The 12,307-nt window shown below is 34.4% G+C and overlaps 1 protein-coding gene across 12 annotated transcripts in view; it reads left to right on the top strand.

Moving 5' to 3' along the window:
• The window catches only part of MYO6 (myosin VI), a 143,324-nt gene that overhangs the window by 98,918 nt on the left and 32,099 nt on the right, over nucleotides 1-12,307 (top strand). For 10 of the 12 annotated variants that reach the window (XM_027057387.2, XM_027057386.2, XM_053222555.1 and 7 more), the window contains exons 16-20: nucleotides 1,305-1,432; nucleotides 3,899-3,994; nucleotides 4,271-4,444; nucleotides 7,997-8,035; nucleotides 9,643-9,736. In XM_027057387.2, coding sequence (XP_026913188.1) covers nucleotides 1,305-1,432; nucleotides 3,899-3,994; nucleotides 4,271-4,444; nucleotides 7,997-8,035; nucleotides 9,643-9,736 — 531 coding nt within the window. Of the gene's footprint in view, nucleotides 1-1,304; nucleotides 1,433-3,898; nucleotides 3,995-4,270; nucleotides 4,445-4,789; nucleotides 4,884-7,996; nucleotides 8,036-9,642; nucleotides 9,737-12,307 lie in introns of those variants that run through there. The other 2 variants (XR_008298521.1, XR_008298522.1) reach the window with 2 other exon arrangements.

The following is a 12,307-nucleotide window of genomic DNA, read 5'->3' as shown; positions in this document are numbered from 1 at the left end:
GTCTCACAAGTTTCGTGAGTCATATCCAGATAATGCTGTGCAGTAGGAGAATAGGGTCTTTGTTTTTCTTGTCTGTTTTTATCAGTAAAAAAACCTTTTTCTCTCACCTCTGAGCTAGTGCTTAATCTTCCTTTTCTTTCCCACCTCATCTCTAAAATCAACTGTTGGTCAAACTTTGTTTTTTGCAAACTCAGTTTCACAATGGAGTCAGTAACTCATGCTACATTTGGACAAGATAGTGTAATATAATAATAATAATAATAATAATAATAATAATAATAATAATAATGCTTCACATTGGCACAACTTTTCAAAGCACTTACATGCTAGTTGGCTCACTGAGCATTGCCTTTACATATCACAGCTTTTCTCAGATCTCTGTGCCTTTGATTTTGTGATTTGATATCTTGGCTGGAATTCCTCCCCTGCCATTTATCTTTCAGCGCACTTTCATATCCTTCTACACCTATCAAAATACTCATTTATGGTTTAGTTCTGCATGCCCCCCCTTCACCATCACCAGTTGCCTAAAAAGCATCATTCTTTGAGCAATGCAGTTCGAATTTTGATTTCTCTTACATCCTGTGGCTTTTGAAGTCTGTCCCATTTAGTAGTTTTTATATACTGTATTTGAGCACTTTCTAGTTATTTTGTACAAGCAAGAAATTCAAACAACATGAAGGGAGCATAAAAATGTCCTGTTACTGAAGTTTTGTTGGAAGGCATTTGAATCACTATTGAAAAGTAGATTTTAAAAGCTAAGCATGAAAAAGCTTCTGTACTTTTATTTCATTTTGAATGTAGATATCATATGGAAGAGGAGGAATTTTTGGTTCCTTAGCTTCTCTTCCAAGCTTACAAATTGGAATGGTTTTACATTAATCATATGTTTATGAACTTGTTTTTCTAGAACCTATATTAGTTTCCCCTGCTATCAACATTTTTATGAAACTTTTCATAAACCAAAATAGTGTAAATCAGAGAAGCAGTTACCATTTTGCAAATGCGAAAATTCTTTTTGGGTTTCTTTCTATGAAAGCAGGTACTAATATAGGCCTTTTGTAAAAGTGAAGTGGCATAAAGCAAACTTTTCCATAGTGGGGGAAACCTGTTTATGATGTTACTTTCTGATAGATTGCTAAATCTGAAATAAAATCTATCTGCTTTCTATAGCCTGTGAAGATACTTACAATACAATCATTTGTTACATTACTTCTGACCAGTCCTTTAAATTTATAATCAGTAAGTTCACATATCCTTAAAATGTTTTTACCCTGTCATATTTTGACTTTTTTTTGGAATAGATTTAATTGAATCAAAATTAGTGGGGATACTGGATATTTTAGATGAAGAAAATCGCCTTCCCCAGCCAAGTGATCAACACTTTACATCTGCAGTTCACCAGAAACACAAAGAACATTTCCGACTCACTGTGAGTTTGCCATTCCAAAATTGAGACCCTGTGGTGGGAAGAGAAACCTTTAGAAAGATGTTGCATATTAAGTAATTAGAATAATAAATTATATGGAGCTTAGAAAAACTATAATTTATCCAGCACAGCATCCTCTATAGATAGGCCCTTAGTTTATATATGTGTATCTTGGATGATGATGATCTCTCTAATGAAGGCCCTTTTAGCTGGATGGAAAGTACATTTCATCTATCTAAAATGGATAAACAGGTTTACTTGCTATTTTTATGTTCTTCCTTTAGCAAAATGGACACCATTTGCTTTGCTTCTGTCATGTGACCTGGATCATGTTCCAGGGGTTAGCATCTAGAATCACAAGCAGCCACCAGTCTGCACATTTGTAAGACCAGTAATAAAGTTTATGGCTTAGAGCCTGACTTGTGCAAGCAATCCATATTAGATAATGGGTAGCCAATTTATTTTGATGCTCTTTCCTAGGGACTTTCGAATGGGAAATATACTCAGAGACACAGAACTGAAGCAGTAGAAAAATTAACTACAGGGAAAAACAGAGATCAGTGGAAATAAATGAGAAGTACACTTCTGAAGGGGTTAGAGGACCTGGTTCCCTGAACTGCAGTTGGGTCATAGAGCTGTGCTTGAATCCTTATACCAGTGAACAGTAGGGCTTTCTTCATGAGGCTGGACCCTGAGGCTATTGAAGTGTTTCCTGGGTTCACCTAATTCTGTGTTTATCTTTACACTCGACCATCATCCCTTGAGGTAATACAAAGACAGCTCCATCCTTGTGCCCAATTAGCACAGAAAAATACGGAGGTTAATTTCATCCAGGAAGATAGGTGCTGCCTTATCTTACAGAGAATAACCAAGAAAGAAAGGGAGGAAAGAAGAAAAGTAAAGCTGCTTAGACTTGCAGATGGCTCCCATACTGTTTATTATTTTGAAATTGTACCATAGTATATCAGTCATTGCTTTGATGGATCCAGGAGCTGAACTGAATGAAGACTAGTATTCTTGTTTCCTTACATCATTAACTAAGTTAAGAATGTGTTAGGTAAACAGGTTGAATGTATTTACTTGAAAAGTTGATGTAGTTGTGATAACCTTCTCTAGGGACTGAATCTAGCAACCACGTGCCCCACTGACTTGGAGTTCTTCTATGTCCTTAAATATTTCTTATAATGCAGAGCCTGTGTCTCTTCAGTGGAGATAGAAATCAAGTGATACGAATCCTCACCAAAACTTTTGCTAAGATTGAAGATGTATATCCGGTCCTATATATTCACTGTTCACTAGTCTTTGTTGTGACCAGCTTGCTTTACCAAGAGTACAGATTGCTAGTCAACAAAATTGTGACCAGGGCCTCAGAGAACCCTGAGTTATATAGTACATATAACTACAAGGACAACAAGCTAAAACATCAAGAATGGACTTTGGCTGCTTGTCTTCAAAGAGAACAAGAGCAAGACAGTAAATTCTAATTTTTATAAGCCATTACTTTTGTTGTAATTCTTTGGAAATAAAAGTAATAATAGCCATTTATTGAACACTTCCTATGTGCCAGTCATCTGAAGGTTTTACTTAAGTTATTTTATTTAATACTCATAATCTCTGGGGTAGATCCTGTTTGTATGCCCATGCTAGAGATGGGGAGATGTACATAGAGAGGTTAAGTGACTAGTCATGTGTAGCATAGTAAGGAAGTGGTGGATTTGGGAATCAGTCTGGGCATTTTGACTCCAGGGCCCTTGTTCTGGCTTATACTGGTGTATCACCTCACAAAGAAGAGGCTCTGTGCTCTGCTATCCCTCTCACCTAGAAGAAGCCTGGTAATGTTCTCAAAGTCTTAGTTTTTTCATTTTTAAATGAGGTTGTCTTTCTTATCCTTAGGTTATTTTGAGGGTCATATATATTCTTTTATGTGAAGACATTTTGGAAACTTTTAAATATGAGATATTGTCACTGATAGTATAGCCCTAAAATGATTCAGTGTTCTTCAGATAGATTCAGGATGTTAGGATGTATAGTTTTAAAAGTGGGAGAAGTACTGATTTCAGATGTTTTTTAGAACAGTGCTTTCTCAACCTTGGTTGTACCTTCAAATCACCTGACGTAAATGATATGGGCTTTAGGGGGTTTAAAAGTTTTCCAGTTAATTCACCAGTTAAGTCAAGAACCACTACTTTAGACATAGGCAGTTAACTTTATAAAGTGCCTATTGTTTTGCATATTTACAGTGTTTATTTTTGTCTGACTCATTTTTTCTTTTTTGAGAGATTATAACCAAATACTTGCTACATTTCATTGGTAGTCTAAAGCTTACTAGGTGTTTCAAAGGCAGTATAATTGTGTGAAGTGTGAAAAATTCCCATGTAATTTTAAGTGTTTCACATCCCAGATGTTTTCTAAGGAGATTATATAATATGTTTTTGATAATTTAATAACTAATGCATGTACTCTTTTCAGATACCCAGAAAATCTAAGCTGGCAGTCCATAGGAACATCAGAGATGATGAAGGCTTCATTATCAGGCATTTTGCAGGGGCAGTGTGCTATGAAACAGTGAGTGTGACTTTTACTAAGAGAAAACCATTTGAAGTTGAAGTTGCGCTGCACATAATGTTAACCTCCAGCCACATCTGGTTATTTCAGTTTAAATTTAATAAAATGTAAAATTCAGTTCCTCAGTACACTGGGCACACTTCATGTGTGGGGACTGTGTTGGACAGTGCAGATGCAGAACAGTTTTGTCATCTCAGAAATTCTGTTGAGCAGAGCTGTATCAAGGGATATTACCAAGGGATGGACTGAATCATTCCTGTTTGCTTTATTTTTCAGACCCAATTTGTGGAAAAAAATAATGATGCTTTACATATGTCTCTTGAATCCTTAATATGTGAATCCAGGGATAAATTTATACGAGAATTATTTGAATCATCTACAAACAACAACAAAGATACTAAACAAAAAGCAGGAAAACTTAGCTTCATCAGTGTGGGAAACAAGTTTAAGGTATTTGTGTTAAATTTGTTATTTGAAAATTTGTTCTTAGTGCATTTCAAGTAAAATATATTGTTTTGTACTTTACAGAGGATAATGCAGATCACTGTCAGAAATCCCATGAGTGAAGTGCAAGAGCAGACCCTGCATTGTTGATATTTGTATACAAAATAACATAAAATAGGTGTAGTAATTGAACATACAGAAATTCTTAAAATCTTATGAGTCTGTTCTTTCTTGTTGCTTAACATATCTGATTCATACCTGCTTCTCCTAATGTTCTTGCTTCTGCTTACTGTTTGGTTGACCTTCAAACCTTCTCTTTCCCATGTGTTTTCTGTTTCCTTCCTCATTCAGCAGTTTTGTTTTAGCTGGAGTAGTCCAGCTCGGGATGGCTAGAGAGGACTAGTTGAGTTGAGAGAGGAAAAGCAGGCACAGCCAGGGGCTTCAGGTAAATGATCACCTTCCTGGACTCTCATATGTAGAATGGCTGCCATGTTAAAAAGAGCCCGTCTCAAGTTATTAATTTAGTTTTTAATTTATTTTCAATGTGTTTTCTCTCACTGTGTTTTACACTAAAATTTGATTAAAGCTTTTGATAACTTTGTAAAAGATAAATGCTCTGTGTGACAAACCCTTCAAACTGCTTATTTAACATTGAAGAACATCTCATTTGTTTTATTAATTTTAGATCAAAAATTTATTCTTTGAGGTCTGACAGGGAATTGACACATGATGTGTCTTAGAAATGGAACACGAATTGGTTTTAATTGTTGAGTATTTAGCATAGAAAAAGGTAATTTAAAAACTTTTCTATCACAAGTTTAATGAATAAAAAATTATAAATAGAACAAAGACATAGAATTAATTTCTCTTGTATACATCTTCACAAAGTATTGTTGTATATACAAAAAACCTCTGCATATGCCTTCTATTATGTGTACTTTAAATATTAAAAATGATGTAATTAGAAACTCTTTAAGCATCAGAATACTATAGTAATAGCAACAATGTAAGCCTCCTGAAATCCCTTGTGGATAGAAATGGGCTCTAATTAACTATCTTGATGAAATCATGTTTATAAACCTAGATTTTTTTTAAGTATATATAAATATAGGAGAAAGTTTATAATACTTTACAAGTAATTGAATAAAAATTCTTTAACTTTGTTATAAGTTATATTCATTATGAGTTCCTAATTCTCTTGAGCAATATTTTTTCTCTTATTTTTATATTTTGAAATTCCTGAATAGACACGATAGCAGATTAGTATAAAATAGTATATTAGCCTATATGAAGTGGATATTATTATTTGCATAATGTAACATTATAGTGGTATTGCTTGTAAGAACATACTTGAAATTTTAGACAGTATAAATAAAAACAAAACATTCTTAAAATTCTTTGAATTAAAGGGGGCGCCTGGGTGGCTCAGTCGGTTAAGGGTCCGACTTCAGCTCAGGTCATGACCTCACAGTCTGTGAGTTGGAACCCTGCGTCCAGGCTCGGAGCCTGGAGGCTGCTTCCGATTCTGTGTCTCCCTCTTTCTCCGCCCCTCCCCTGCTCACACTCTGTCTCTCTCTCTCAAAAATAAATAAACATTAAAAAAAAAAATTAAAAAAAAAAATTCTTTGAATTAAAGTATTCTTCTATGTTGAGATATGAAATGCCTAAATATTACTTACATTCAATAGGATGTATTTTGCACATTAAACTGCTAAAAAACTATAACTGAGTGATATTACTAATAGCTTTCAAAAATGTGTTGAGATACTTTGAAATGATGTATTAATAGTAATTCTTAATTTAAAATATAGTAGAATAGCTTGTTAAATTCAAGTTACGTAAGGCAATAAAAGAAAACAGGCTAGCATTTACAGTAAGGCTTCAGTTACCCATCATTTCTGAGAACCACAGGTTCTCTGCTGAAAAGTAACATTTTCAGGTTATTTGAAACATAACTCTTTTACTGTTAGTGATTTAGAAAACAATCCTCTTTGATGGAAGTCTTACTCTATTGTTACATACATGAATATTTGTATGCTTAAAAATAAAATACAAATAGAGCATGAGTTTCATAAAACTGTTTATCCTTATGCCTTATGGTCCTTGACTGCTTCCTTGATAATTGACAGTCTTCCCTCTTCTCTCAAGTTTATTTTTGCTGCTTTTCTTCTGAATTAGTTTATCTCCAATTTTTTGGAGAATACCATGCTTAGTCTATGGATTAAGAGGCATGGACTTTGTGACATTTGTTTTCTTTTCAAATTAGTGCCTCTCGTACTTGCTTTTCAGTTGTTTGTGGTCCAGATTGATTAAAGTTGTCAGAACTCAGTCAACCAGATAAGTGGGGTGTGACTGTGTTTTTTTTAATCCAATCAGAAATTTACTCCATTTTTATAACTTAAGCCTATGATGTCTGAAGTATACTGTAGTTTCATGTGTAAGAGAATGAACTGTTGGAATCTTGGCTTTACCGTTACTCGTTCCATGATCATAGGCAAGTAATTTATCTCTCTGGGCCTTAATGCTTTTACCTGAAAAATGAGGCTGATAATACATACTTAATTTGAATTGTTTGTGGTTTGAACCTGATCATTCCTGTGAAAATCTTTGAGCAGTGCCTGACTCATAGAAAGTATTCAGTACAGTCTACCTATTATTAATAATAATAATAACAATAACTATTATTAAATATTATTATTAAATAATGACTATTATTAAAAATAATAATTATTAACATATTGGATTGATCCAAAATGTTAATTTAGGAATTAACATCTGGATTTATCTTCTGTAAGTAGTATAATAAGCATCTTAGTATAAAATTGATATGAGAATTTTATATAATTTACTTTGCAGAGAAATAAAGCAAAACATGATTTTAATGTATTATTAAACCAGAGTAAATTACTGTCACTTAATGTTAATATTATTAGAAACAGGAAAATATAGTAACTTGTAGTATACATTGTCAAGTTGTTTTTGAGAAAATTGTCCAAGCTTTTAAAAATAATTGGAATGTAAAATATTTTAAAATAGCCAAGAGGGTTTTGACAGCCAGGCAGGACAATTTCATTTATGATAAGTGTTATATAAAACCTTTCTAATACCATTAGTGTGTATTTTAAGTATGTCTTCATTCTTCAATGGAGTGTGACAGAAACTGCACCCAGCTTGCTACATATTCAAGTACAGCTCTGTTGATCTATTATGGAATGCATCCCCTGCATTTTCATGTACTTCCTTTGTTGCCTGTACACTTTTCCCTCATTCATCCCGCCTGCAAGTATGTGTGTATATTTTATAGCATTGCTAATTTTCAGTCTTTTAATTATACATGTTCTGTATGACTAGTATAAGTTTCTGTCCTTGTCATCATATTAGCCATATATTTTGCATGTTACTGTAAAAGAATTTATGTATCAGTTGTTAAGTTGCACTGTGTTGTATGTTGATGTTATTGCATGTTATTTTATGCTAATGTTGGAGAGCTAATGGTAACTTATGACATTGTGTACTTTTGCTTTTTGAAATAGTAAAGTGATTTGCTTTCTTCTGCAGACACAGTTAAATCTGCTTCTGGATAAACTTCGAAGTACTGTGAGTAAAATTTTTAAAAATTCAGAGTTTTTAAATAGTCCTCTGAAATTACTGTTAGTAATTACTCAAATAAACAGAGTAAACATAGAATAATTAGAAATTAATTTAAAACTGAATTCCCTCATTAAAAAAATTAGTTTTTTAAATGGTTGTCATTTTGGTTAGGCTTGTTCTGAAGAAAGTCAAATATATATGGGAAGTCACATTATTTTATAAATGTACAGAATTCTCTCAAATGTTACTCAATTCAGATTATCCTGTAGTTTCAGAAAAGTGAAAATAATTAGTTATTTATGTGGAGAAAGAAAATATATTTTTTAGGATTAAAGATAATGCATGTAATTCATGTTCATTTTATCATTCTAGTAGTAACATTCTCCAGCCTGACAGTGTTGTCACGGAAAAAATGGACATAACATTTTTATGTCCTGTTATAGAGGCAATATCCCCCCTTTTTTAATTAACTAGACATTTTAGTAGTTCACTCTGGTTTTTAATGGAAAATTTGCCAGAGAAAGAAGTATGATATGTGGGTTATGTGGGCATGATTCAAGGCGAGGCTTATTTTTTAAACAGATCTACAGAACTTAACCAGGTATTCTTCCTTTTCACGTAGTCATTTTGAAAAGCCAAATATTTATTCTTTTGATGCTGTTATTGCTTAATTTATTGTTAGACTTGCTTTTGGAAGCATTAGCAGATATTCTCATTGTTTGCAAATATTTATCTCTTAGGAACTAAACATCTTTAAAAACCAAGTCTGATGAGGAGGGTATTTTACCTTTATCTTTATGGCCAAATATAGATTACACCAAACACAGGGCAAATAATGAGAGTACTTTTGTGATTTATAAGAAGATACTTCCAAAAAGTGTTCTGAAAGTGTTTGCAGTGAGCATCATTGTTGAAATAACTATTCAGTTTTTTAAGGGGACTGCTCTGAAAAGGAACAGTTATTTGGATGTTTGGTATATTCACTTTAATACTCAACAGGTTCATTGTGCACATATCCATATTCTTTGTGCCTCATTCAACGTAATCCGATAATTGATTCTAAATGAATGCCTTTAAAAGCTGTAAAAAAATGCTGTTTAACAAACAGAACTTTAAAATGTGAAGTGGTGCAGCTTAGGGACTTACAGAATGATGAAAAAGGTTGACTTATTTTTCCCCACTTTGGTCTAAATTTTAAGAGGCATAATTTTATTACTTTGTCTTGTTACAGGAAAATTTTCTTACCACAGAAATATAGCATATAAATATACTTAAATGTAGAATAAAATCATATATGTGTCAGTCTGAAAAATGTATTATATTTAAATATGTTAAAATATTTTTCAATGAAAGACTTTTCTTTTTACAATAACACAATTTTTGGTACTCAAATCTAAAATGTACTATGTTTCTAACATTAGTATATAATGCAGAAATTCATTCCAAGCTTGAAATTTTAAAAGTATGCTAATTAAGTTTTAGATTCTTTAGTGATTATTTTAAAAGAGGTTCAGATATTAATGGCAACATGCTTGATAGTTACTGATGTTCATAGAAATAGAAAAATAAGAATGCTTATTGTATTGTCTTAAAAAGTATCTTTTTTCTCCTAGGGTGCAAGCTTTATTCGTTGTATCAAACCTAATTTAAAGATGACAAGCCACCACTTTGAAGGTGCCCAGATTTTGTCTCAACTTCAATGTTCAGGTATTTTCATATATATATATTTTTAAATTTTTTTTTAATGTTTATTTATTTTTGAGACGGAGAGACAGGGCATGAACGGGGGAAGGTTAGAGAGAGAGAGAGAGAGACACAGAATCTGAAGCAGGCTCCAGGCTCTGAGCTGTCAGCACAGAGCCCAACGCGGGCCTCAAACCCACAGACTGTGAGATCATGACCTGAGCTGAAGTCGGAGGCTCAACCGACTGAGCCACCCAGGCACTCCTAGGTATTTTCATATTTTTATAATTTATATCCATGTGTGTTGGGAATGTTTTTAAACCAGTCACAGCTATCTTGATTGTTTTTAAGTACAGTAAGATTTTTATTTTCTATTTCCTTAAATTATAAGAAAAGCATGGCTAGCAAGTTATTTTAGCAAATTGGGATATAGTTTATTGTGAAATAAAACAACTTTACAGCATTGAAGTAAAATTTATGAAAACTCTTTAACTGCAAACCTAGATGTGCCTTAAGTAGGTTTTTCTTTTTTTTTTTAAGTTTATTTATTTATTTTGAGAGAGTGAGAGAGCATGAGTGGGAGAGGAGCAGAGAGTGAGGGAGAGTTAGAGAGAATCCCAAGCAGGCTCCATGCTTCATACTGAGCTGAAGCAGGGCTTGACCTTATGAAACTTGAGATTATGACCTGAGTCAAAATCAAGAGTCAGACACTTAATGGACTGAGCCACCCAGGCCTTCTCGGGCTGGCAGTAGTTCATTTCTCATTCCTTAAATAGCTGGGTCAGGAGGTGGGTTTTGGTGTCCTTGCTCTCACTCCACTGCTTACAAAAAAAATGAAAACACAATGCCCTTGGCTGCTGCAGAACTTCTGTGCATTTGGCTAAACTATCACTCTCCACCTTTCACCTGCCACCTTCTAACTTTGCTCAGTCATAGAAGTCTTAGGCACAAGGCTCACTGTTTTTCCTGTACTGCATGCCCATCTTCTCTCCACACCCATGCTACGCCTCCTGTCTCCCAGGGCATGAGTCCTCTACTTGCCTTTTGCTCCATCCCAAATTTGTGATACTTCCTTAAGCTCTCTGGTCTTTCTTACTCCTTATTTTGCTCCTCTCAAAGTCAGATTCATTATAAAGCTAGAGTCACTTAAGCTTCAGGGTCCCTCATTTAGATGGGCTCCTTTGAAAGCCCTGTACCTGCTTTTATATTCTTTTGTATTTTGTAATTTTGTACTTTTTTCTTAAATTACAATTGTATAAGCTTTAGGCAAACCCACCCTGCTCTCTCCAGATCTCTGAATCTCTGCCAATAGGCAGCCTCAGCTTCTTACTAGAAGATGGAAAGCTTCACCTGTGTGTTACCAAACACTGCTACCTCCCTGCATAACCTTCCCTTTTGCTAAGAACGTGGAAGTGCCTCTCTTCCAAGTTGAGACTATAGTTCTTTGGAATCATCCCTTCCTACTTTCTTTTGAATCTTCAATATCGATTATTTGTATTGAATCATTCCCTTTGAGGTAGTCTCTCTCACTACCATTTAAACATGTGGAGTCTTAATCTTAATTTCCTCTGACCCATATTCCCTTCCAGCTATTTCCTTATCTCTAGCCTCACTGTTTATTCTATAGTTTGTCCTTTTCTGTCCAAGAATAGCCTATTTTTGCTTTCTCAGTTTCATGCCTTCCACTCACTCTCTAACCCAAGAGAATTCAGCTTTCACCTTGATCAGTCCAACAGAGTACTTCCTTTTCTTTTTTTCAAGTTGTTTTTGAGAGAGAGGAAGAGAGCAAGAACACAAGCAGGGAGGGGCAGAGAGGGAAAGAGAGAACCCCAAGCAGGCTTCATGCTGTCATTGCGAAGCCTGATGTGGGACCCCAACTCACAAACTATGAGATCATGACCTGAGCTGAAATCAAGAGTTAGCTGCCCAACCAACTAAACCACCCAGGCGCTCCACAACAAAATAATTCTTGATAAGGTCACCTGAGATTTCCCTGATCCTAAATCAGATATTCCTTTTTCAGTCCTCATCTTAGTGGACATCGACATTTGACTTGATTGGGCCCATTAATGTATCCTTTCCTTGGCTCCTGAATCAGACCATGTCCCTGATTTTCTTTTTTTTCTTTTTTTGTTTTTGTTTTTAATATTTATTTATTTTTGAGAGAGAGAGAGACAGAGCTGGAGAGGAGCAGATAGAGAGAGGGAGACAGAGGATCCAAAGGAGGCTTCATGCTGACAATAGGGAGCCTGATTTGGAGCTCGAATTCATGACCTGAACTGAAGTCTAACACTTAACAGACTGAGCCACCCAGGTGCTCCCCTGCTTTTCTTTTTAATTTTCTGGAAATTCTCAACTCCTCTGCAGGGTCTTCTTTTCTCTGGGTAGTGTTTGTTAAGAGTTTGTCACGCTTTGGTTTAGGCCTGTTTCTTTCTCACTCTTCCCAGTGCTGTCTGATATAACTTTCCATGTTGATAGAAATATTTTATATCTGTGTTGTGCAATATGGTAGATGCCTCTGGTTGTTGAGCACTTGACATGTGGCTAGTATGACTTAGGTACTGATTTTTAAATTTAATTTTAATTTTTAAAAAT

This window comes from Acinonyx jubatus, chromosome B2 (assembly GCF_027475565.1).
Source record: "Acinonyx jubatus isolate Ajub_Pintada_27869175 chromosome B2, VMU_Ajub_asm_v1.0, whole genome shotgun sequence".
NCBI lineage: Eukaryota > Metazoa > Chordata > Mammalia > Carnivora > Felidae > Acinonyx > Acinonyx jubatus.
The sequence above is the reverse complement of the archived record's forward strand: the minus strand, read 5'-3'. Positions and strand labels throughout refer to the sequence as shown.